Source organism: Xyrauchen texanus, chromosome 33 (assembly GCF_025860055.1).
Source record: "Xyrauchen texanus isolate HMW12.3.18 chromosome 33, RBS_HiC_50CHRs, whole genome shotgun sequence".
NCBI lineage: Eukaryota > Metazoa > Chordata > Actinopteri > Cypriniformes > Catostomidae > Xyrauchen > Xyrauchen texanus.
In genome coordinates, this window is record NC_068308.1 from 27,390,066 (window position 1) to 27,416,997 (window position 26,932).

At 38.4% G+C, this 26,932-nt stretch overlaps 1 protein-coding gene across 1 annotated transcript in view; it reads left to right on the forward strand.

The window, feature by feature from the left end:
• LOC127626600 (actin-binding LIM protein 1-like) overlaps nt 1-24,439 on the forward strand; it is an 86,296-nt gene extending 61,857 nt beyond the window's left edge. Inside the window, exons 10-25 of the mRNA XM_052102501.1 lie at nt 8,554-8,631; nt 9,465-9,623; nt 13,625-13,669; nt 15,112-15,150; nt 15,614-15,648; nt 16,675-16,805; nt 17,051-17,143; nt 17,499-17,513; nt 18,765-18,857; nt 19,175-19,222; nt 20,776-20,922; nt 21,406-21,491; nt 22,368-22,491; nt 22,574-22,632; nt 23,276-23,336; nt 24,050-24,439. Coding sequence (XP_051958461.1) covers nt 8,554-8,631; nt 9,465-9,623; nt 13,625-13,669; nt 15,112-15,150; nt 15,614-15,648; nt 16,675-16,805; nt 17,051-17,143; nt 17,499-17,513; nt 18,765-18,857; nt 19,175-19,222; nt 20,776-20,922; nt 21,406-21,491; nt 22,368-22,491; nt 22,574-22,632; nt 23,276-23,336; nt 24,050-24,069 — 1,233 coding nt within the window. The 3' untranslated portion in view covers nt 24,070-24,439. The remainder of the gene's footprint in view (nt 1-8,553; nt 8,632-9,464; nt 9,624-13,624; nt 13,670-15,111; nt 15,151-15,613; nt 15,649-16,674; nt 16,806-17,050; nt 17,144-17,498; nt 17,514-18,764; nt 18,858-19,174; nt 19,223-20,775; nt 20,923-21,405; nt 21,492-22,367; nt 22,492-22,573; nt 22,633-23,275; nt 23,337-24,049) is intronic.
• The last annotated feature ends 2,493 nt before the right edge of the window (nt 24,440-26,932 follow it).

The window sequence follows — 26,932 nt, forward strand, 5'->3', positions numbered from 1 at the left end:
TGTGGCGAGGCAGAGGTCGACCTCTTCGCCTCCAGGGAAAACACGCAATGCCCCCTTTTCTTCTCAAAGAGCACGGAAGCGCTCGCCCTAGTCTGGCCGAGCTGCCCCTTGTATGCTTTTCCCCCGATCACGATGCTACCTCAGGTCATCAGTCGGATCAGGGAAGTGAGATGTGCAGTGCTCCTGGTAGCCCCACTCTGGAACAACCAAACGTGGTTTCCAGAACTGATGCAGATGATGCAATCTGCCCCATGGCCGATTCCGTTGAGGCTAGACCTCCTCAGGCAGGCCAACGGGATGATTCTTCATCCCCGCCCCGATCTGTGGGCCCTCCATGCATGGCCCCTCAACGGGTTCCAGAGAACCTCCCCAGTGGAGTTTTGAGAACCATCACTGAGGCGCGAGCACCCTCTACGAGGCACTTATATGCCCAAAAGTGGAAAGTGTTCAGTGACTGGTGTGATACCAAGAGCTTGAACCCCAAATCGTGCGAGATACCAAGTGTACTCGCCTTTTTGCAAGAGCTGCTGGAGGTGGGCCGCACACCCTCCACGCTCAAAGTCTATGTGGCTGCCATAGCGGCGTCACACAATCCTGATAAAGGACGTTCATTAGGGAAAAACGACCTAATCATTCGTTTCCTAAGAGGCGCTAGGAGGATGAACCATCCTCGCCCCCCCTCAGTGCCGATCTGGGACCTGGCCACGGTCCTGGACGCACTCAAGAGTGCCCCGTTTGAACCTCTCCGAACCGTGCACCTTAAACAGCTCTCGCTCAAAACTGCGCTCTTGCTGGCGCTCGCCTCAGTCAAGAGAGTGGGCGTACCTGCACGCGCTGTCATCAAGCGCTGCTTGCCTGGAATTTGGACCTAACGACTGCAGAGTTGTCCTTAGGCCAAAGCACGGGTATATTCCTAAAGTGCTCTCCACACCCTTCAGAGCACAGGTGATATCTCTGGCAGCACTATCGTCCCCAGCAGACGAAAGCGACGCTAATTTACTCTGCCCGGTCTGGGTGCTCAGAGTATATTTGGAACGTTCTGCCCTGTTCAGACAGACGGAACAATTATTTGTATGCTTTGGCGGCCGCACTAAAGGTCTCGCAGTCTCAAAGCAAAGAATATCGCGCTGGATAGTGGATGCTATAGCGCTAGCTTATGAAGCCAAGGGCCTTCAATGCCCTTTAGGCATCAGAGCTCACTCTACGAGGAGCATGGCCTCCTCGTGGGCTTGGTCGAGTGGGATACCCATTGAAGATATTTGTGCGGCGGCGGGCTGGGCCTCGCCTTCGACATTTATCAGGTTTTATAACCTACAGGTCCCCTCATTGCATTCCAACATTCTATCAGCCTGACTGTAGAATGGACTGGAGTATGTATATGCTGAGCATTATCTCCTCCCTTATGAGGTCCGTCTCTGACCGACTTAAAGGATTTTTTATGCATATCAGTACATAGAAAGATGCATTCCAACATTCTATCAGCCTGACTGTAGAATGGACTGGAGTATGTATACGCTGAGCATTATCTCCTCCCTTATAAGGTCCGTCTCTGACTGACTTAAAGGATTTTTTATGCATATCAGTACATAAAAAACTCAGTACATAAGATATGTGCTTGTGTTTGTACTATGAGCACCCCACCATGGACCACCTTGGAAGGCGCTCTGTACTATCCCATTATGTAGCTCGTGGAATAATCACTTTGCTTTAAGGCTCAGGCATCTGCCTCTGGCTTTATAGAGCGAAGTCAGCACGCACTGCGTTTTGCATGGTGTTCCCATAGCGTAAGCTACTTACGCAATAGGAGAGACCTCTCGATAGGGAACGACTCGGTTACTAACGTAACCTCGGTTCCCTGAGAGGAGGGAACGAGTATTGCGTAAGCTGCCGTGCTAGTGCTTGGTCAGTTTGCTTCAGTCGATTGAACCTAAAGAACTCTCATGACGGGGCGCTTAATATATAGCCCTAAGCCACGCCCATCTTGGCGGGCTCTGAGCGCGCGAGCGCGAAGCACGCGCCCATTGGTCGCGCGTTCAGAGTCGCCCCGTCATTGGTTCGAGCAAGTTGCTGCAGCACAGCCAATGACCGAGCTGCCCCGCTCATTGCTGTCTGCTGTGCAGCTGCAATGCGTTTTACATAAAGACTTCAATATTTCTCGAGAAACGGAGTTTTCCCATAGCGTAAGCTACTAACGCAATACTCGTTCCCTCCTCTCAGGGAACCGAGGTTACGTTAGTAACCGAGTCGTTTTCAACCCTACTGAGATGCAGGTGACTGACATGACGGCTCTGTTTTTCGCTCGCGAAAGTGTGTGCGTAAAGCGCATATGTATGCGTGTCCATGTGTGTGAGGGCTTAAGAGAGGGGGAAGTGGAGCGCAAGGGTGTTTCCCACAGATATTTCAGATAATATAGAAGTTTTATGTATTACAGACCCACCTTATCTAGCTCTGATACAGCTCAAGCCTTTGTTTCTTGTTTGGAAATATCCCTTTAGAACTAGCAATGGAGGATGCGCTGCTTTTTTGCATTGGAGTAATAAGGTACAGTGTGTGTGCGTGAGAGCAAAAGAGAGAGAGAGAATTTTTTGAATTTTAAAACCTACTTTAATTACAAATAAATTTCACAACAGTTTGTTCATTAAAACATTTCCAAGTGATTGCACTACACAAAAACGCACATTACTCCACATTACATTTTAAAAATTGCATAATTCTATAATTTCCTCTTCACTCAATACAATTAGAAAAAATGTGTTCATCATCTATAACAGAGCATAGTACATATTCATAATTCCATACATTCTTAAAACCTTCAATTTTCTTCATAGATTTATAAAACAAAAACTCATGTCTTATCCTTGCTTTTATCAGGTTTTTAAACGTTTCATCCACATCTTTTCCCTCTTGCTCTTATATCTTTTTTCTTCTTGTCAAAAATATGGCTGTCTTTGCTTGGCCAATTACAAAATTTAATAACTGCCCCCATTTTCTATTTTCTCTCCAATATTTGAAACCATAAATAAAACCAACATTTGAAAATAAAACTTTAAAATTTACAAACATCTCTTGAAGTCTCAAAAATAAGAACTTAAGTCTATCACAATATTCACTTATTTACTTGCAGTTGATCTGTTTATAATACTAGTAAACGCATTCACAGCAGTAATACCATGCAGTATTTTCCATTGCATATCTCCAGTAATTTTGGTCAATGGTGGCTTGTACAAAACTCTCCACTCAGGTTTACAATCATTTTCAACATCAAAATGAGAACTCCATGGAGTACTTGTCCTACTCTTCAGCTTGTTTTTGTTAAACACTTTAACACTCAGTTCATATAACTTTTTACCACCAACTAAACTTAGTTTTAAATCATTCACTCTTTTGGTATCAAGCAATGGATAAGAACAGTCTTCTTCCGTAAGCTCAGGTGAAAGATCACTTTTGTTGGATACATCTCCATTATTATATTTCATAATTAGACTCAGATCTTCCTTTGATAAATTTCCCTTAACTCTCTCCATAAATGCTCCTACTATCCTTCTTGATTTCATTTTTAAATGCTGTGCTTTTATTTCAATTTTATCAAAGTTATTTCCACAAATGTCCAACAAATGTCTCAAAGTGATCACGTTTGTATTCATTAAACTGTTGAGTATCCCAGATGCTGCCATTTCAGAAATGTCAAATCTTGCCCCTCTCACCAAAGGTTCTTTTAAAAGCCAATAGAGCGACAAAGTGGATGTATTCCTCGATATCTTCACAGAAGTCCATGCTTTTAGAACGCTATAATAATATGCAGAAGTCCATTCAAGTCTTTTTCCACACACTTAATCCAAAAGATGTTTTTTGTGAGTCCCAAACCTCCAACTTGTTCTAGAAGGAGACTAGCTCCTGCATTCCATGTGTTGTTTTCACCATATAAGAGTTTTTGAACAACTTGTAACCTAAAAGCTGTTTTTCGACTTTCTAAGTGTACGAGACCCTGCCCACCCTCATCTCTTTGTAAATACAAGACACATTGAGGAATACAATGCAACTTGTTCCAGAAAAAATCAACAATTAGAGATTGTATCTTTGACAGAAGACCAGCAGGTGATTCAATTGATGCTAGACGGTGCCATAAAGTTGATGCCACTAAGTTATTAATAATAAGTGTGCGCCCCCTATATGACATTCAAGTTAACAACCATCTCCATCTTCTCAGTTTTCCTTCAATCATTTCTACTATCCTTTCCCAATTCTTCTGAACCATCTGCTCATCACCTAGATAAACTCCCAGATATTTAACTCCACTTGAAACCCATGATAAACCTCCTGGCAATCTTGTTTTTTCTTCATTCCACCCACCTACTTCCAATGATTTACTCCAATTCACTTTGGCTGATGATATTTTGCCATAATCCTCCACTATTATTTGTATATTTCTTATATCATCTTTTCCCTTAACAGCTACCATCACATCATCGGCATATGCAGATAAAAACAATTTTTGCTCACCATACAAAAATACACCATCTAACAGTTGTCTCAGTTTACAAAAAAGGTTCAATTGCTATAGAATATAACATCCCTGAAAGCGAACATCCTTGTCTGATTCCTCTTTGAGCTTTAAAAGGAGCACTTAAGCCACCATTGACCTTGACAACACTTTCAATGTCACCATATAGCACCTTTATCATGTTGATACATTTTTTAGGGAAACCAAAACTCTTAAGAACATTCCATAAATATTGGTGTTCTATCCAGTCAAAAGATTTTTCTTGGTCTAAGGAGATTAAACCACATTTTTGACCTGTCAGTCTGGCTACATCAAAAATGTCTCTAATTAAAGCAATATTATCAGTGATTGATCTGTCAGGTACACAATATGACTGATCCATGTGTATGATCTGCCCCATCACTTCTTTCAACCTATTTGCAAAAGCTTTTGAAAAGATTTTTAGATCTACACAGAGCAAGGACACGGGTCTCCAATACTTGATTTCTTTTAGGTCACCTTTCTTGGGCAAAAGAGTTAAAATTGCATGCCTACAACTCAAAGGCAGTTTCTCTCTGGGAATGCTGTCACAAAAAACTTCTAATAGATCACTGCCTAACACACTCCAGAAGGCTTTATAGAAATCAACCGTTAGACCATCTATTCCTGGAGCCCTTCTATTATCCATGCTTTGCAAGGCTTTGTGTAAATCACCCTCAGTCAACTCCTTCACTAGTTTTGCTTTGGCTGACTCTTCTACTTGAGGTAAATCACTTAAAAATTCTTCACACAGCTCTTGATTTTCATCATATTCGCTTTTATATAGCTCTTCATAGAACTCAATAGTCCTTCTGCGAATATCTGAAACTGCAGTAAGCTCTTGTCCATTTGCAGACCTAATACAATAAATGGCTCTACTTTGGCTATTTTTCTTTTCTAAGCTGAAAAAAAAAATGTCAGCTTAGAAAAGCATGAAAGATGGAGCATCCATTTCAGAAAAGCTTTGAAATCGAGATCTAATCAATGCTCCCTGTGCTTTAAAATCTAGCAGATCTTGTAATACAGTTTTATTTTCTTTTAGAGACTTAAAATGTTCTTTTTCCCCTGTCACTTCAATTAAACTTTGAAGTTCAACAATATCATTTTCAAGTGCTTTCATTCTTTTTGCAATGTTCTTAGTGACATTGAAATGGTATTGTTTACACAGTTGTTGTATTTGATTTTTCCCGATGTCCCACCACTGTTGCATACTAGAAAACATGCATTTTTTACTTCTCCATTCTTTCCAAAAAAAAAACTCAAAGCACTGTTTAAAATTTGAATCTTCAAGCAAAGCACTATTAAAAATCCAATATGCACTCTTTCTCTTTAAGAAATTGATAAAAACACTAGCTGTCACCATCGAATGATCAGAAAAAGTTACTGTATTAATGCAACATAATCTCATAATTTGACATTGATGCCTAAAACAATACATTTGGTCCAAACGTGCCAGCGACATCAAATTATCTCTTACACTTGTCCATGAGTATTGTCTATCATTACCATGTAATCTTCTCCAAACATCCATAAGACGAATCAATGACAATCTAGAAACTATGTGAGGCTCTAGATGATTTCTATCCATGTAATTTACTGTCCAATTAAAATCTCCTGCCAAAATAAGATAATGCTCAGGGTCACAATTTTGTATGGTATTTGACAAAGTTTCCAGAAATATCATTCTTTCAGTTGCCATTACTGGAGCATATACATTTATTAGAACCAGTGATGCGGTGTCATACTTTGCAACAACTTTTAAAATTCTTCCTTACATAACCTCTTCTATTTCATAAGACAATGGAAGGAAATGTTTAGCAAACAAAATTCCAACACCAGCACTTATATTGGTTTTATGGCTCAATATTTCATTTCCACTCCATTCTTTATTCCAATCAACTTCATTTGTACTATTACTGTGCGTCTCTTGTGCAAATGCTATATCAACATTCTTTATTTGAAGCATCTGGAAAAACTGACTTCTTTTCTTTATATCTCTTGCTCCATTTAGATTTATTGTAGTAAGCTTTAAATCAATCATTAATGATATCAAAGCTACTAAAAACAACCAAAGAACAACTCCACTTTTTTTCTGCTTATTTTCTACCATCTTACATTTGTTCTGTGCGCAACTTTTGCACAATCTTTTTCAAGCGATGTACATCCGGATTTGATAAGCACCCCTCAACTCTCTGCTTCATTAAACACTTGGCCGAATCAACAAAGAGTTCACGATCAGGAAAAAAGTCTGTTACCACCACATTTCTTTTGCCCTTAGTACTACTGAGGAATTTTTGCACCCTTTCTAAACTATATCCACTTTCCTTTTTTCTCTCATATACAATCATTGTAGAATCTCCATAACTAGCTACTGAAGAATCATCATCAGAAGAATCATCAGACATTTCCTCAGTGTTACGGTCTTCCTTATATTTTACTGACCACTGATTTTTTACAAGTTGATTTTGATTTTAGGCCCTCTTCATTCTTATCTGCTTTACTTTTCACAATAGGAATTTTAAACATAACACGTTATTGCTCTTTCCTCCTCCAAATCTGTCTCCACACTTTTTTTCATTTCTTTCCCATATGATCCCCCAACATCTGTGATATCAGTTTCTTCTTGATAATTTTTTTCCTCTTTCTCACTGTGTATCACTACTTCAATCTGCGGTCTATCAGTTGTCATCTCTACATTACTACACTGCGCTGTTTGATCTGACTCTGACCTGATGTTTGTGACAGTGCTACGTGCATCTCTAACGTCACTTGTCTGAGCTAAATTTCGTTCCTCATATTCAGCCTAAAAGAGACAACATGCTTCAAAAGAGGAGACTTGCAACCCATTGGTATCTTTTTAATCACCGAAACAATTTGCCCATGTCTTGACAATTCACGTTCTAATATTTCATCACTAATAAACGGGGGCACATTGGAAAGAACAACTTTCTTTGCGGGATTAATAAGCGGGAAAACAGGAAATTGTTCATCATTAATAACTCCCCCTCATTCAACAAATAAGTTTACTTTCTCATATGACTCCAGAAAAAGTACAACTGCACTATTCATTCTTGCTGCTGACTTTATGAAGTTGTGTCCTACAACAGAACCCACCGCAAAACTGCACTCCTCAACGGAGCATTCCACTCCAGCCGGTATTTTAATACCATGCTGCCGTGTCAGTTTTTCTAACGCCATGCCTCAAAATGAGGTAAAGCACTGTCAAAAAAGGTTTGACTGTTATCCCTAAGTTTCCCTTAATTAATCTTTTAAATACAAAATGTAAAATGTAAAGACAACATACAAAATAAGACAGAAAAAGAAAAGATAGTATCACTCACCACGCTCTCAATCACACACCTCAGCCACTCGCAACACTCGCGCATGCGCACAGAGAGAGAGAGAGAGAGAGAGAGAAAGAGAGTGACGCTTTTCAATCAAAATTTAAATAAATGTAGGATATTATAAACATTGTTTGTCATTCTTATCCAGTGTACTTAACCAATGTCTTTGTTTTAATTGGATATTTTGCTGTGGTAGTCTGTATGGCTGTTTGAAATAACTGAAATAATTTGGTGAAGTGATATTGAATCATTATTCGGTCAAGACCTGGAACTACTTCATAGCCATGCTTTTAATTGAAAAATAATTGCACACCTTAGAACATCCGTTAACCAATCAGAATCAAGTATTCAACAGACCCGTGGCATAAATGCTTTTAAAATTTACAGTCTTTCTCTTACAGGAAATAGAATCAAAAATATTGATGACTCTTCCTGCACTCTAATTAAATGCTATAAATATTTCTGGATATTTAAAAGAAAAAGCCTTTTGATACATACCGGCCAAACATCCTCTTTCAATATGAAATATGTAAACACAGGAAAGACAACAGTGTTCGACAAGCAATTTCATGGGGTTTTTAAGAATTCCACAACCTATTAGGCCACTGGCATAAATAAGCGTGTGTTTTGTAATATATGTGTGTGCTTATTACTGGCTGATTGCTAACATAACGTCTTGTTCTCCCACAGCCCTCGAGGTCATCGTCCGAGAGTATCTGTTCGAGACCTGGCTCAAGCGTCCCTGGGTCTCCAGGTCACACCATCTATGTGAGTCACACTCATCAGCGCCCCCTGTCTTTTCCTGAGTCTGTCAGATCTTACCACTCAATCCAGAATGGATTCTGAGGCTGTTACACTTCAGGGTTACTGTATAAAACAAACACCTGGACATGCAGGAAAAACAAGGGATATTCCTTCAGGTTGTCAATGTCTGCACAAACCTGTGTTCTATTCCTGCAACATCTGCCTTGTATTTGACATCTGCCACTCTACTGTATCATCTCCTGCATTGCATTTAATCATGCAACGAATTTTAAGGTGAAGTGTGTAATTTTGTCAATGGTAAAATATTCTCTCCTATCCCACCTTAATATTGGGAGAAACTACAAGTAAGCCATATTTTAACTTTTTGATTTCTCCAAAATGTGTGAATACTGTGACTGTGTGGTGCACAACCAATCAGTTTGGTTGAGCTTCTTGACCAGCCTGACACAGCAACTTTAGGAAATTAGTTTGAAAACAGTCATTATTTATGCCATTCTTTTTTAGTTATACCAAAATTACACACCTTACTTTTTACAAGTTAAAAAGAGAACCATTTAGTGTTAGTTTAAAAAACTAAAAGGCTATTAACCAAATGTTAAGCAGTTCTCATAAGCATACCTCCAAAAATTACATCTACATCAGCCGTAGTTCATCTTTCCACAGTGTACGTTCACCCCTCTGTGATGACCTTTGTGATGAGCTGTAGCTCTGAGCGGATGTGTTGTGGATGACCTTTGACCTGTGCCCTGACCTCTTCTTCATCAACACCTTTTCTCCCTGTGTCTCTCCACATGTGCTTTCCCTTCCCCCTCTACCTCGTACTCTCCTTCCTCCAGGCAAAAGTAGACAATGAGATTATTGATTACAAGGATCTAGCAGCCATTCCCAGAGTCAAGGCTATTTATGACATAGAGCGTCCAGACATGATTTCCTATGAGTCTCTCCATTCCACCTTCACTACCTTGGAAAGACAAGGAAGGCACAGCCCAGCAGAGGTAACATTAACACTCTATATACCACAGAGCTGCTAAATGCTTGATTCTGATTGGTTGATGACTGTTCTAAGGTGTACATTTATTTTTAAGTATATATATATATATGCAGACATGTGTATACTTATACACATACTCTTGAGATGGGCACAAAGCTTTGATGTCAGTGGACCCCCGCAACTTAATAAATAAGTTGTGTAGCAACGGGAAAGCTACATACAGAAATGGCAACACGGAGAAGTATTCTTAACTTTACATCTTGGCGATTTTAAGCTATGTTTCTGCTGACAAGAGTCGCAAACAGGTAATCCAACATGCGGTCGCTCTCTGTTCACTCATGCTCACACAAATGCACAAACACAAAAACGCACTACCTTGTTACTTCAGTAAGTGCTCCAGTAAAGCAGTGCAAGCCTCGCTCGCAACCCTCCGTTGCTAGTTCTAAAATTACATTTTCGAACTAACAACGAAGGCTCGGACTGTATCCAAGCAAGACGCTGAATCCGTGGTGGAAGAAAGTAGTTCCACTCACAAGAGCGTTTTAGTGACGAAAACCAGAAAATGTCTTGATATAAAACTCTGAATGATGTCTTATGGCGTGGTAACCATGGAAGAAGTGGAATAATTTACTCCAGCTCATTTAATTATTTAAAAATAATGCACACCCAAGGTGCAACGGCCACTCCAATGCTCTTCATGACTGCATTACGGGTGTGCATTATTTTTCAGTAATTCAATGGTCCGTCATCAATTATTCCTTACATATTTAGTGTCTTCTTAATAAACAATGATGTTCTATTATGACCTCAAATGGTAGAGCCACTATATAGCTGAGTGGACACTGAGAATTTTATCATGATATACAGTATGTTTAGATACTTATTCAATCTTTATTTTGGAATAGGTTTGGCTAAATAATAACATTTTTGACCTAATCAAAAAAGTTGTAAATGTAACCGGTCCTGGTCGCCCCGCTTCGAACGGGACTCGATCCGACGTGTCAGGCATCTGAAGCGGGTGCTCTAACAAGGAGGCTAAAGGCTACAGCCTCGTGCACCTCTTGAGGTCAGGAGATTGAGGTTTACACACTGTACAGCTATCTACCAGCTGGCTCCCGTTACACTCACCTCCCTAAACCTCACTCCCATCCGGGTCACGTCATCATTGTATGAACCGGTCCTGGTCGCCCCGCTCAGAACGGGACTTGAACCGACGTGTTCAAACAGTGTTCAAAATGAAGGCAGAAAGTGTTTGGACACTTTCTGGATGTCAAAATTTAGTGAAACGTGTCTGCATTTGGGCTTTGGCACATTATGCCCACTTTTCCCGGCCCATACACTATCCTTACTATCCCTATATAACAGACTCAACCCTGCCAATGCTCTGTCTACGCAATAATGACTCCCATCCCCAGATTTCATTATTGTTACAGAAGTCAGTATACAGTAGCTCTCCCTGTGACCCCATTAGTGTCCTAAAAACACTGATGGTCAAGTTTCTCAGGCTGACAGATTTGAGCAAATTTGTATTTGTTAATTTTGCTAATAATTTCTCTGTATGTGATCATGTACCATATACATTGTATAATGCATGTAGGGCTGCACAATTTGGACAAAAAGTCATATTGCGATTATTTGGAAAATATTGCGATTTGAAATGGGATTATGATAAAAAAAAAAAAATGGTAATGTTTTTCACATGTTCAACTGCCAAAAGACTACTGGGGTTTTCACACTTGAGTCCTCTTAAGAAGAAGGCTTCTTCATATTCAAATGGATTATGTCCATTTTGTGATAGGGTCATTAATCATCATTAGTTTGTGAAACCCCGCAACTTCAATATTAGGGATGCTCCAATCAGGATTTAAACATCCGATACTGATCTCCAATTTTCTTTTCATCTAATCGTCTGATGCTGATCATTGAACTTTTTTTCAGCAGCTCTGTCAAAACTGGTTACATGTAAGCTTTATGATCAATGTCACTGTTAACTGAATTTCCCTGTTGGTAATACCATAGCTGTTGCCTAGTTAGTCAGAAATACTGTTGGTTGATTGAATAATTAAATGAACAAACAATATTCCACTTTACTCTAGGCCTTAAAAAAACAAGTAGGCTTATACAAACAATTCTCTACTGTATAGAAGATAGTCCTAAAGAATGAGGCTCAATTATAACTGAACTTGAACTGTTTGGTGATTGGTGTAATTAAACTCAAAGTTTTGGTTAGTTTGTCACCATTTCATTTAATTAATTTTTTTAATTATTTTATTATATTTAATTTAACAATCCATTATATTATAGTATATAAATGTATTATATGTACGTTCCTTTTCATTTTGTTGGATGTTGGTAGTAATATTTCTGCTTTCACATGTTGCTGCTGGTAGTGTAATAAGGGCGACACGCTCTCTCGTAAATAAATGACAGGAGAATGGAGGAAGAGCATATGTTTATGGACTCGACAGGTGCTACTATTAATGCTGTTTGCTCAGCAATCATTTAATAAAGATGTTTGAATTATACCCCATCTTGTATTCCGCGTTATTATTATGATACCTGTGCTTGGCGGAGACTGAGATGCTGCTACCGCAGATGTTAATAAAAACTGCTTTCTTGCAGGATGTGCCGATTTAGTGTAAATAAAGCACTTAGAACACGTTAGTAAACGGAACCCAACTCTGAGCATTTCTGTTCCATGAGTTGTAGAGCACAGAATCGCTCTGAAAACACTGTAATAATGCTCTGACTGAATAGCTGACTATTTATTCATTTAATTAAATCGCAGCTTTTGCAATTTAATAATCGCACGAGGTCTTATCGCAATTTGTATCTTATTTCGATTAATTGTGCAGCCCTAATTGCATGTATTCATGTCAAAGTGTGAGCCATATGTCTGCATGAAAAGAATGTATGAGAGACTATGTGTTTTTTATTGACTGTGACTGTTCTATGGTCCCCTGTCATATTAAACATTGTTCTGCTGTACCTGAAAAAGCCTGTGGCCTTTCGCTGTGTAGAGACAGCAGTGTCACATCCCCCACCCCTCCCCCCTATTGGCCACAATCACAAACTTATTCAGTCTGAAGATGGGGTTGCACATTAAAGGAATATTATTGGTTATTCCACCTATTGTCTATGCACAGCATCTGTGGTATGCTGTTGTTTACCATAGACAATAATTTCGGTAACACTTTACAATAAGGTTCCATTGTAACGATTTTACATGTGTTAACTTTTGCGAAGAACATTAGTTAACATGAAATAACAATGAACAATACATTTACAGCATCGATTAATCTTTTTAATGTTAATTTTTAATATATAGGATTACATTTTTTAAATAAAAATTTTTATTTATTGTTCATAAGTTTGTGATATGTAATGCATTAACTAATGTCAACAAATGGAACCTTATTGTAAAGTCCATGGATCAAACTTCTAAAGCCACTTGTCCTATGTAGGGTCGTGGGTAGTGCCGGAGCCTATCCTAGCTGTCTTGGGCCAAAGGCAGGGAAACAGCCTGGACAGGTGGCCAGTCCATCACAGGGCAAACACATTCACACTCTTACTCTCACCTATGGGCAATTTAGAATTTCCAGTTCACTTAACCTGCATGTTTTTGGACTGTGGGGGAAACCGGAGCACCCAGAGAAAACCCACGTATACACGGGGAGAACATGCAAACTCCACACAGAGAGGCCCTGGGTGACCCAGGACTCAAACCGGGTACCTTCTTGCTGTGAGACAACAGTGCAACCCACTGAGCCACCATGCCACCCCTTATTGTAAAATGTCACCATAATTTCAGTTATACATTTAATTTACAGTAATATACTTACAATGGAAGCATGTGACGCGAGCAGCAGGTGTGTTTAAAAGTAGAAATGTGTAGCTTGCAGTTTTGTAAAAGTTGAAAGTAACTAAGAATATTCCTTTAATACTTTTCTTTAGTTATTGTAAGCTCTCAGAGTAACTGAACTCAAACCCTTTCCTCCCCTACAGCCTGTTAGAGCCTCAGGTGGGAGTCCCCCCAGAGGCAGAGCCAAAGTAAGTGTGTGCAGGATAGAATTACAGCCGCTGGCATGAACGATTAGTTTGTGGAAAGCCTCCAACCAAACTAATAAGAATTCTACTAACCCTGTTGAAAAGACCAACATTTTCTTGTGTCTTTGGTGTACTATAACCATGCAACTAGACTTCCTTGGTCAGTTGGCTCCAAAAGAAAGACCATGCTGGTTGACCTACAGTTTTTGCTGGTAAACAGTATCGCTATGCTGGTCCACAGGATAGACAAGCACCAAACCAGCCCTAACCGTCGCCCTTACTAAGTCATCACCCATACATAATTGAATTTCAGAACGTTTTTGCAAGCAATTTAATGTCTTTCATTCCGATTATTTCAGTTTAATTGAGCTAACAAGATTTAGTTGGATTATGTAAAATTAATGCACTGTAGTAGTTTTAACTCAACTTCATTAGCTCAACTTAAACTCAATTTATAAAGGATTTATTCAAATAATTTTCTTATGTTGGTCCAACTTAATTTATTTTAGCACTCATTAGTATGTCAATGAGCAAGTGTAAGGACAGTGAATCTGTTGCACTGTCAATTTAATAGCAACTGCTTATAGAGAATACTCTTGATTCGAATAAAGAATCAAGTCCATCCTAAAACAAAGTACAAGTGCCATTCTCCACCACAATGGTATACCAAAACTCCAGCATAACATTTGCAATCTTTTTAAATACCAATAATACAGAACCTTAAGCATTAACAGATCTCGTCATATTCTCATATTGCTCAAAAATTCATAAAATAAGTCTTAATGTAAATCCCCTGCCCAGTTTCATCAATGCAACATTAAAACCATAAATTTAATTAACGTAGTCTCAAATCAACTGGATTAAGTTGTAACAAAAATTTTCCAAAATTGTGTTGCTTTATTGAACAAGCATCACATTTTTTTAGTGCAGCCTGGAAATTCATGCTGGTGTAAGCCGGTCTTTTCAGCAGGGAACATATTCAGTCACTTACCAGACCTAACCTAATCTAATAAGCATGAACGTCTAATGCTTTTCACGCATAGTTTCTCATTGGCTGCTTGTACATGCTTCATATGAGGGACTATCACATGAAGAGTGACATAAAGAGCCCACCGGAAAACTCTTATCGCTATACCATCTAAAGTACATGGCAATGATGTAGAAAAATGTCTAATAGACATGACAAAAGTATTGTTCATCTCCAAGAAGTTATTTCATTTTCCTAGAGAACATATAGCCTGCCTTTGACAGATCAAATGAACCTTTAATATAACATAGACACCAACTAACGTTCAAATCAACACTGCAAGTGCTTCTGCAAGTGCTTCTGCTTAATTACAAGCATAATGCAATGCATGTGTTGGGTCACAGATATTGCTGTGGCTTCCATTGCGTATGTCATATGTTATTGTTAGTGACTTTAAGTTTTGTGTCCACATTCCCAGACCCTGCCACAAGAAACTTCCTCAAAGTCAGCAGAAACAGTAAGTTGTCAGGGACCTCTGACCTTGCCAATTTCAGGCTATAACAAGTCATGTTCATGAGCTTTGGCCCCAGATTTTACACTCTCCTCTTGGAGATGCCACTCATCTAAACTCCAGCCTTCTCTCAATTAAGAAGCTAATGTGTTCTGCGAGTGCGTGTGTCTGTGTGTGTGTGTGTGTCTGTGTGTGTGTCTGTGTGTGTGTGTGTGTGTGTGTGTGTGTGTGTGTTTGTTTGTTTGTTTGTCTGTCTCTCGTTCTCTCAGCTACAGCTTGCCTAATAAACGAAGCCACGCATTCCTGGACATTAGCAATGTATACACGTTTAAAAATCTATTATACACTAGAATGGTTCGACGTGCTGATACTAATATAGATTGTTGCTTTTCTGAACACTCATCCTCCACCTTTTAGAACTGATTCTGATCCATATTTACATAGAGCTTTTGTTCCTGTTGTGTTTCAGTCTCCAAGGACACTGTCTCCCACCCCTTCTGCTGAGGTTAGAAGATGTTTTATAATGCTTAGATATCTGTATTCATGTTACATTGATGTCAGTAGTGCTTTTATTTGGATTTGTTATCATCATTTCAGGCACACTGCAGAAGAGCTCTCCTCAAAGGAATAGTTCAACCAAAAATTATAATTCTGTCATTATTTACTTAACAAATAATGGTTTGGTGAGTACCAGGTTTGGAATGTCGATCCAAGCCCCATTGCTGTTATTTTATTTCAGTGGCACAAAAAAGGAGAATCTTTGAAGAATCATTACGCAGCTCTTTTCCTACTAGGGCATTTCATAGTGACCATGGCTGTCAAGCTCCAAAAAAGGCAAAATAAAATAGAAAAACACCATATAAGTAGTTGACACAACTCATGCGCTATATACCAAGTTATCTGAAGCCATACAATTGCTTTGTGTGAGGAACAGATCAATATTTAAAGGGATAATTCACCCAAAAATTCACTTTCTGCTGTGTAACACCAAAGTAGATGTTAGTCTCAGTCATCATTTACTTTCATTGCATCTTTTTCTGTTCAATGAAAGTGAATGGTGACTGAGGCTAACATTCTGCCCTGCATCTCCTTTAGGTTCAACAAAAGAAAGAAGGTCAAGCAAGTTTGGAACAACATGAGAGTGAGTAAATGATGGCAGAATTTTTATTTTTGGGTGAACTATCCCTGAAGTCATTATTCACTGATAATCTTTCAACCAAAGCTCTGAAATCTCATTCGTGATCACATTCAGGTACAAAAATGGTCCTTCTTTGTTCCACTACAAAATATCAGCATATCAGTGTGGAACAACACAAGTGTGTGTAAATGAAGACAGAATTTTTGTTTTGAGGTGAACTATCCCTTTAACAACAGAGCCAGTTGTACATATACATTTAACTATGCCCATACACATAATACTGTGAATCTGAATAATCTGTTTAACCTGCCCATATGTGTGTGTGTGTGTGTGTGTGTGTGTGTGTGTGTGTGTGTGTGTGTGTGTGTGTGTGTGTGTGTGTGTGTGTGTGTGGGTTGCTATGACACGAGGGAACGCATCATACAGAGATCCACCAGTCAAGGCTCTATCAGCTCTCCTGTGTATCACCGGCATAACTACATACCTCCTCTATCCAAGTCGCCCCAGCATTTCCACAGACCAGGTGAGTTAAATAAAATGACTGATTCTTTCCAAAACCTCCTTTCATAGGACTCCAAAGGATGCAGCTTTCTCCTCATCTTATGTTGTCAGCCCTCCTCTTGGCCTCTCATTGCCTTTTCTTGCTTTCTGTTTCCTCCTGAGCTTATGACCCGCCTCCCTCCTATTCTGATGTGTGCTCCTTGCATCCTTTGTCTTTTCACTTTTCCTCCTTCCTCTACTGTTGCTCTTCCCATGAGTGGCTGGCAGGAATGCTGAAGCTCTGCTCCTCTTTGCGCTCCAGCAACAGCGATACACGCCCTACCTCCCCCTTCCGACATCACTTACTCCCCCATAACAAAGGTAAGGCCTCTCCGTCCCCATTACCTGACCTGTTCGCCTCATTCTCAGTGTCAATTTCATTCTGTAGACACAAAAAACAGCTTGATTCCATCACATCTTGATTCAGGGCTGCTGAAATGATGCCATGATGATTCACTTTGTAGCTTGTAAAGCTGTGCTTCTCATGTGGTTGCTCTGTTTTGAGAAAGTTCTGAACTTGTAATGCTTGAACAGCACAAGGTCCTGTATGGCAATTGTCAGGATGAGGGCTGCAATAGTTCTCTTTATGCAACTAAACCACAGTTAATGCCAGCAGCCCAGCACAGTTTACTAATCACATGCTCCTGTGTGTAATATCCCTCTGTCTTCTCCACAGATTCTTTCTACATAGGTATGTCTTGGCTTTATGGCTGTTGTTGACTGTGCGGAGCTTTTTGATGCCCTGCTAATTAGATGCATGCTGGTTCCTTTTAACCTTTCCATTCCAGCTTTCATTCAACATTTTGCTTATTTGATGACAATTAACCAACACTTAACCAAGTCAATGTTACATCATTATCATTAATAATCTATAAGCTCTGTCTCAAAACTAGTGAGCTGTCTTGCTATAATTGAAATGGAACGTCATAGGGGCATCCATTATTTCCATTCTTTTGCTCTGTTTTTTTTATGTAAACATGCACTAGACTGACGTCTTTGATTTTTGCAGCTCATCTTGCTGGTTTTTCAGTGTTTTGCGCAGGAGCGCCACGTTTTTAATACTCTGCGTCAAGTCAAAAGGCCCATCACTGACTGTTTTGGATCACTCTACATAGGCAGCAACTCTATGCGTCATACAAGTAGCCTGTGAAGTGCACAGGAAACTCAACTCACAATTGATTTCAATAGAATTTGGCATTAGCATCTCTCTAAGCTAACTCTATTCATCATACAAGTAGCGTGTGAAGTGCACAGGAAACTTAACTCACAACTTATATCAATAGAATTTGGCATTGGCATGATGCTAAGATAACTCGTTGATACCTTGAATTTTTTTCTTACATAAAACATAAGATTAGCATTCCTCGCAGTAGCTTTATACATCTCTTATGAATATTAACCATGATTGTACTAGTTACCATAGTTGAACCATGGTATTTGTTGTAAAACCATAGTAACCACAAATGTACCATGATTTTACGAGGTGTCTCGTAATAATCGGGCTGCTTCCTTTATCTAAACATGCCTATGATGCCTAAAACGGCTGCCTACATAGGCAGCTCACTGGGTTTGGGAACAGTGTATAGGTTGCATGCTCACACAATCCATTTTTCCCTCACAGGCAAAATCTTTAACAAATACTAACCCTTCGATGTCTGTTTAGTTATATTCTCATTAGTCACAAAGGCTTCCTTCTATGAGAATTGTGATTGTGAAGCATTTGCATGCTGCTCTCCTGAAACATTCCTTCTTTTCCAGTCCATCTGTGGGCCGACCCACATGGTCCAATCCATCTCTCTGCCCACCTCTCTTTTGAAACAATTTTCTGTTCGTCCATTTTTCCATCTGTGAAGAGCAATATTCTCACTTTCTTTCCTTCTATTATTCTTTCTTTTTCCTTTTTTGTTATTTTTCCCACTTAACCTCCTCTTCTTGTTTGGAGGCACTGAGCCATCCAGTGGCCGGAGTTCTCCCCTTTCCTCTCGGCCGGCCACCCCGACCCTCTCTCTGACCCCTAAACATTTCCACATCCCAGGTAGGAGCTGGTGCAGCCATGACTACATGTTTTCATCCCCCTATTTCTGCCTTTACTTGGTTTTTTATGCTCTCTATTCTTTCATGTTTTATTAACCTTTATATTTTTAATAAGTTTGTGCTGTTTCTTGATTTTTAATCATGTGTTATGCTAAGTACATTTATTGCCACATATAATTAAGTTCTGGTCAAACTTTCTACACCTCAGTTTCCCCCATATCATGATAAGCAGTCATTGACAATTGTAGCATCTTTTTTATGACTTGGTTTACATTAAAATGTGTCATTGAAACTAGATCTTTATTTTTAATTTTACAGACCAAGGCATTAACATGTATAGAAAACCACCAATCTACAAACAGCATGGTATGGTTGCTTTAAGTTTTTGACAAACCTTTACAAAAACATTTAAATTAAGCTGATTTACATTGCTCTTGAACTTTACAGTATTGTGTCCTATGATATTTGTTTATTAGATGAAAAGAACATACAACACATTGTGTCCATGCTGAAGGAGAGTTGTACTTTCTAGTGTCCCTATAATTCAAATCGCTTAAAAAACATACTAAACTATGCTTTTTTTTTAACCCAAATTGTAACCCAAATAAATGTAGGATATTATAGACATTGTTTGATGTTTTTAACCTGTTTACTTTAACCAATGTCTTTGTTTATATGGTTATTTTGCTGTGGTAGCGTGTAAGGTGTGTGTGTGTGTGTGTGTGTGTGTGTGCGTGTGTGTGTGTGTGTGTGTGTGTGTGTGTGTGTGTGTGTGTGTGTGTGGTTTACGAGGACATTTTTGTAGGTTGCAAACTGGTAATTACAAGGGTATTATGCTATAAATGTGGTTTCTAGTGACCTCATAATTAAAATCGTTTAAAAAACATACTAAACAATGTTTTATTGAAAATGTAAAAATGCAGAAAGGTTTTTGTGAGGGTTAGGTTTAGGGGTAGGGTTATGGGATCAAATCTATAGTTTGTACAGTATAAAAATCATTATGTCTATGGAGAGTCAAGTCAAGTCAAGTGGTTTGTCCTCATAAGGATAGCCGCACCAACGTGTGTCTGTGGGTGTGTGTGTGTGTGTTTGTACATGCATGATATCTGACTATGTTTTGTATTATTTATACATGTGTGTTCATTTGCGTTGACTCCATCCATCCATTAATATGTGGTTATGATGCTTGTCGCATCACATCCAATGTTCACATGTAAGTATCATTTCTCATCATAAACATTTCTCATCTCTGAGTTTCTGGGCTTTTTTTTGTGCCTCCTAGCAACTGATTCACCCACAAAAAAGAACTAAAATTCCTTCTTTAACAATCGCCGTTAAACTTTTATTCTGCCTTGTAATCGCATGGAGTTACAGTGTAGCCTGCCAGATCCCATAACACATTCTTAGATTACCATAACAAAATATCAGATTACTCTGCTTAAACTCTTTCGTGCATTCTCTAAAAATCTTCAGTCAGGCATGAATTGTGTACTGGATTTAAAATACAGTTTATATAAGCTATCCACATTCTCTGCTTGCTTAATAATATACAGCACCACAAATTTGCAAATAGTAGCATACACGCTCTAGAATGCCACTTTATATCGTCCTGTATTAAATGCAGTACTGACCTTTGACATATCAAAGCATTTGACATTAATACAGTATATGTGAACACACCCTGTTGGTGTTTTATTTAAAAAACTATTGAAACATAAAAAGATTGCAAGCAGCTTGTGACTGCAAGACCACACATTTTTAGCCTAATTACAGTACATCATGCATAGTCAACATAATTTTGTTTGCATGTCAAAGTACTGAAATGTCATGCTTTGAACTGATTGGCCAGCACTGTACTTATTGCCTGCCTATGAGAGCCAGTCACTGATAGTCCAGTTCCCCCAAAAATACTGATTCAGATTCAGCTGCCCTGGCAGCCCAAAGCAAGTCCGCTGATGACATCATCAAATCTTCCAAGTTTCCTGCTGCTCATGCCCCTCGGCCGGATGAAACCTCAAAGATTGAGACAGACTACTGGCCATGTCCGTCATCCCTTGCTGCTTTAGGTATGCTTCTGCCATTGGCTCCTCCAGGCCTCTTGGCACACATACAAACCTGTAATAAAAAACTTTTGGATTTAGAATTCTTGGATTAATAATGTTCATAATTGCTATTAATTTGGCTTCTAATTCCCATATAGCTTTTCCCCAGAGCCAGTTGTAATGGTAGTAAAATTGAGAAACTCTCTAGGATGCTATAGGTGTCTTCATATACACATGGAATTTCTATGAAAGAAATGAAACACAGCTACTTTTCCAATAAAAAATAATTTTACCATTCAGATTGATCTTTTTTTTTTTTGTTATCATTTTTTTTTTCACTCATGTTGCCATTTTTGTTTTCAAGTTTATAAGAGAAAAAAAACAGGTTCGGTTGCAGGTTGCCAAGGATAAAGTGACATAATAATATTTCAGTTTCATCTCAATCTTCTTTTCTTTTTTCTTTTCTTGTTTTTATTCAACAATCTTTTCCTGATCCTGGACTGGTAGGCTCAGATGGAAGGAGTCGCTCACGGGACGAGGAAGAGGAGGAGCAAGTGAAACGCAGACATCTTCAGGAAGAACATCTCAGCAAGGTCCAGGACACCTGCTACTATATAAACCAGTCCTTTAATGATAACATACATTTTCAGAAAATGCTTTTATTTGGAGTCAAAACAGCACTAAAAATGCACATCCAGTGGGGACCACTAGTGAATGCTTCTCTTACATACAATTTATACTATCAGCAGCAATTCTAATTGCAGAATGCCTTTAGCTAATCCCAATTTTAATTTAATTGACAGCATGAAATTGAGCAAGTTAATGTAAAATTAATTTTTGAATTACTGAACTTGGAACAGTGCAGAATCTTAAAGGTGCACTCGGTAACTTTTGTCTTTGTGTCATCTTGGACATACATTGACACCTAGTGTCTTGGATGCAGCACAATTGAAAATCAATAGTTTTCAATTTCAAATGCCATTGTAGAAATGTAGTATTCACAGTCAGCCATGAGTGAAAGTGTCAAATAAAAGGATGGTTACTGAGATTAAGCGAGTAGTGTTTAGCTGGTCATGTGATTCTAACATGGCAGCCCCCATGTGTGGACCCTCTCCATGTAGAATAAAACAACTTTTATAAGGTTACTGATATGATTGGAGTCTTCATTTTAATGTGAGAGGTCATGAATTCCTACATGTATTGCAAAATTACAATTAATCTTTTTTAAAGAGGAAAAATGACTGAGTGCACCTTTAAATATTTCTTATTCATGTAAATTCTGTCTTAACATTTCTTTGTTTTAAATTGGTCAAAATCCTTAAACTTAAAATGTATTTGCAAGTTTAAATTTGACGTTGAATCCCAGATTTTCACTGTGGTCTCAGACATTTGGACCCCACTGCATGTGCCAGATTATGCTCAATTGCACCTTCTGAGTTCATATGACTGACCCTAATGTTCAACCACAGATCCAGTCAGGTCTTGGGAAGCTCATTCTTAAGGAGGAAATGGAAAAGGAGATGAACAGAGAGAGATACACACGCAGTGTGGCCGCCAAGCGCTTTGACTCCCAATACGCTAACTGTACCATAGGTATAATGCTTTGAAAGCAAGCACAACAAATATAGCTTTACTCTGGTATTAATATACAAAATGATTCTTACCTCTGCTGTAGACTCCCAAACATCCAAAACCTCTTCTCTGCCAGGATACGGACGGAATGGCTTGCACCGGGTAAGTCTTAGCCATTGATTGGTTTTTCACCATTAGGGGTAAATGGGGCTAGTTGTGCCCCAATAGTGGGGCATGTTGTCACACAATATGGGGTTGTCACAATGGAAACAGTCATTCAACACCCCAAACACACAACAAGGTAACACAAAAATATTCAATAATTTCTTTAGCCAAGACAAATTGTCATAATTAAATTGTGTGAATTTAAAACATTTAAAACAAACTTATAACTTTCCCTGACCAGACATTTAGAAATTCACTTGTCCTGAGAATACAGTTAAAACTTTGTAAAACACCTTTCATTATATAGTTGACCCTTGCCTGAATGAGTGGCTTTTTTAAGCTCACTTGTATAGAAAATAAGATAATATTAAAATTTTAGATGATAATAGGATTCACAAAAATTATTCTAATTGAACAGGGTTTTGAGCTACAATGACTGCTAGAGAAAACTTTAAAGCTCACTGGAAATTGATTCAAAATTCCAATTGATTTAATTGGACTTTTGAATAGTTACTGAAATATTGCCCTTGTGACAACAAGCCCTGGTCTCAAATATTTAAAAAAAATATGTGCATGACTAGAGAGAAGGACAGAATTTGTTGTAATTGAATGGCTTGCCTTGTTTTCTCTGTGCTTACAGCCCGAATCTACAGAACTCTCTCAGTATAACAGTTATGGGGATGTATGTGGAGGACAGAGAGGTAAAATACATTGCTTTTTATACTGCTAAAGGGATAGTTCACCCAAAAATGAAAATTCTCTCATTATTTACTCACCCTCATGACAGATATGAATTACTTTCTTTCTTGTGCTAAACACAGATGAAGATTTTTAGAAACATATTTCAGCTCTGTAGGTCCATACAATGCATGTGAATGGTGACCGGACCGTTGAAGCCCCGACATTCACATAAAGGCAGAATACACGTAATCTATATGACTCCAGTGGTTAAATGTATATTTACAGAAGCAATATGATATGTGTGGGTTTAGAAACAGATCAATGTTTAAGTCCTTTTTACTATAAATCTGTGAATGTGAAAGTGAAGATGGATATTTATAGTAAAAAGGATTAAAATATTGATCTGTTTCTCAACCAAATTGATTGCATCACTTCAAAAGACATAACTGGAGTGGTATGGATTACTTTTATTGTGCCTTTATGTGATTTTGTGAGCTTTAAAGTTCTGGACACCATTCACTTGTATTGAAAGGACCTACACAGCTGAGATATACTAAATATATTTGATTGTGTTCAGCAGAAGAAAGTAAGTTATACACATGTCTGGGATGGCATGAGGGTGAGTAATTTTCCTTTTTGGTTGAACTTTCCCTTCAGTACTTCTGAGAACTGTGATAGTGAAGTTTACAGTAATTTTATGGAACTTTGTCTCTCTTTTTTTCTAATTTTACAGATTTCAAGGTATGTGATTGACAAACATTACACACTGAGCATGTGCATCAGCAATCATGTACATATGGAAGTGAAATCATGCTACAGTACATGTAATTGGAATGGCACTCATACCCTCATTGCTATACTTGTGTCTGAGTTTGAGCAATGGGGAAAGACAAGAGCACAATCAAGGGTTTTTAAAATACTACCCCACCAATCAGCACTGAGGCTACAAAACACATCACACGGATAGTTGAGTTTCCAGCCTGGCTCAATTGACCTCCCTCAAAAGTACTCTATGCAGCACAGTGTTAGGAATTAGATTCAGACTATTTTCCAAGATTCTGAATTCTTCAAAACAGTTTTTGTTTTCTTTTATCGTTTGCATCACGTGTATGTGTTCTGTTCTATAGCTAACCCATGATGTCCAAGATTCCATTACAAGAATGGACAGGGGAATGTCTATGCCTAATATGTTGGAATATAAAGCAAGTATCCCAAATATTTTCTTTCTTGAGAATTCAGTTTCTTCTCTCTTTTCCATCTTGTAAATGCTCCTCTGTATTCAGTAAATAATCACCCCCTCTCAAAACCAAGATTGTTCATAAATCAGGACAGTTATGGTCCAGCTTCACAGGCAATAGTCAGTGGATAGATCAAGACTAGCATTACTTGCATATCTTCCAGTGCAATAAAGTGATGTCATCACGACATACATACTCTGTTTCAACATTACATCGTTTCAATATAATTTAATCTTGTTGAACTTCTTTGAAATAAAGAGGCTTAAAGGGATAGTTCACCAAAAAATTCTCTCATCATTTACTCATTTACTATGCTGACTTTCTTTCATTTGCAGAACACAAACAAAGATATTTAGAAGAATATCTCTGATCTGTAGGTCTATACAATGCAAGTGAATGATGACCAGAACTTTGAAGGTCCAAAAATCACATTAAGTCAGCATAAAAGTAATCCATAAGACTCAAGTGGTTAAATCCGAATCTTTAGAAGCAATATGATATGTGTGGGTGATATTTAAGTCCTATTTTTACTATCAATCTCTACTTTCACATTCTTCTTCTGTTTTTGGCAATTCTCATTCTTCATGCATATCACCACCTACTGGGCTGGGAGAACAACTTATAGTAAAATAGGACTTAAATATGTATTTGTTTCTCACCCACACTTCTGATTACATGGATTTAACCACTGGAGTTGTATGGATTACTTTTATGATGCTTTTTTGGCATCATTAAACCCTTCTGGCCACCATTCACTTGCATTGTGTAGATCTACAGAGCTGGTAATCTCTTCTAAAAATATTTTTTGGTGTTCATCAGCAGAAAGAAAGTCTTACACATCTGGGATTAAACAGCTTAACCTTAATAGGCCTTCCCAGAAGTGTAAAAAAGGAAGTGGCATCATTGTAGACTGTTAAAGGTGAAGTGAGTAATAGCCACACCAAATGAAATTGTGAAAAAAACATTTAAACAGGTTTCCTGGACACCCTCTACACTAAACTTCCAGCCCCATACTTGTGCCATTTGTTAAGCTAATGTTGCTGCATCTGGCTGGTTGGGATGCTCAAACAAACAGAGCTATGTGTAGCACCACAGAGTCACAGTGTTTACATTTTTCGAGTGAATCAACCTATGAATGGCTTACTTATAGTTATATGGACAAAAAAAATTTAACAACCAAAAATTCCACACATCACCTTTATGACAGTTAAGTAGGAGTGCTTACATTTAACAGCACAATAATTATTTCCTATATTTCACTTTTAGTACTCTATAATTCCTATACTGCCCTTCATTCCTATTCTCAGACTTTATGCATTTGAAAAATACATGTATTTTCACTCTCTCACACACAAGGTTCACCTATTGTTTGTGCTATTGCATGCTCTGCTTCCTCCTGCATTGCCCCTCTTTCACATGCCATGTGTGATGCAATGTAGTGTTTTGGCAGAGTTGGTGTTTGTGTGCATATTGTTAGAATGTAATGACCGTGCATCATTCCTTCATCAAGCACTGCTTTCAGCAATTCATTGTGTTTGGCAAATGCCTTGCATAGCATTCTCCATAACAACACAATCCCTCCTTTTGTAAAGGTGTACCCATATGAAATGCTCACTGTCACCAACAGAGGGCGTACTAAGCTCCCGAAGGATGTGGACAGGTCAAGACTGGAGGTAAATTATTGAAAGCACTCTAAGTTGCTGAATAAAGTTGCTGAATAAAGTTGTTGAATAAAGCATTTGCTAAATGCCAAATTAAGCCAATATCTTCACTTTATGTAAATCGTATGAAAGCAATTATTTATAATATCTTCTTATAAACTATCTCCCATTTTTCTCTCTCTCTCTTTTTTTTTTAATTTTTTATCTTTCTACCTTTACACCATCTCATTTCTCCCTGTTTCTCCAGCGCCACTTAGCTCCCGAGATGTTCTTTGACATTTTTGGGATGGAGATCCACAAATTTGACAGACTTCCTCTTTGGAAGCGCAATGACATGAAGAAGAAAGCAAAGCTTTTTTAGCTATAGCCTATTGTGCATGTTTTAATTTATCAGTCACTCTTATATAATGTATTGGAGCTATAGTCCACTGATTTACTTTTCCATTTTATTCTTTACATGCACAAACAAGGCTTTCTTATTTTTCTTCAAGAAGACCACTCCTTATTTTCCCAAATTTAGGTATTATCTTTGAATGAGTGTTTGGATATAAACAACACGGGCACAAGTGACCCCTTAAAGGGATAGTTCCCTCAAAAATGTAAATACTGTCAACATTTACTCACCATCTTCATGTTGTCCCAAACCGATATTACTTTTTTTTCTTCTTCTGCAAAATGACAATTCACTCTCATTGTATGGAAAAAAAGATGCAATGA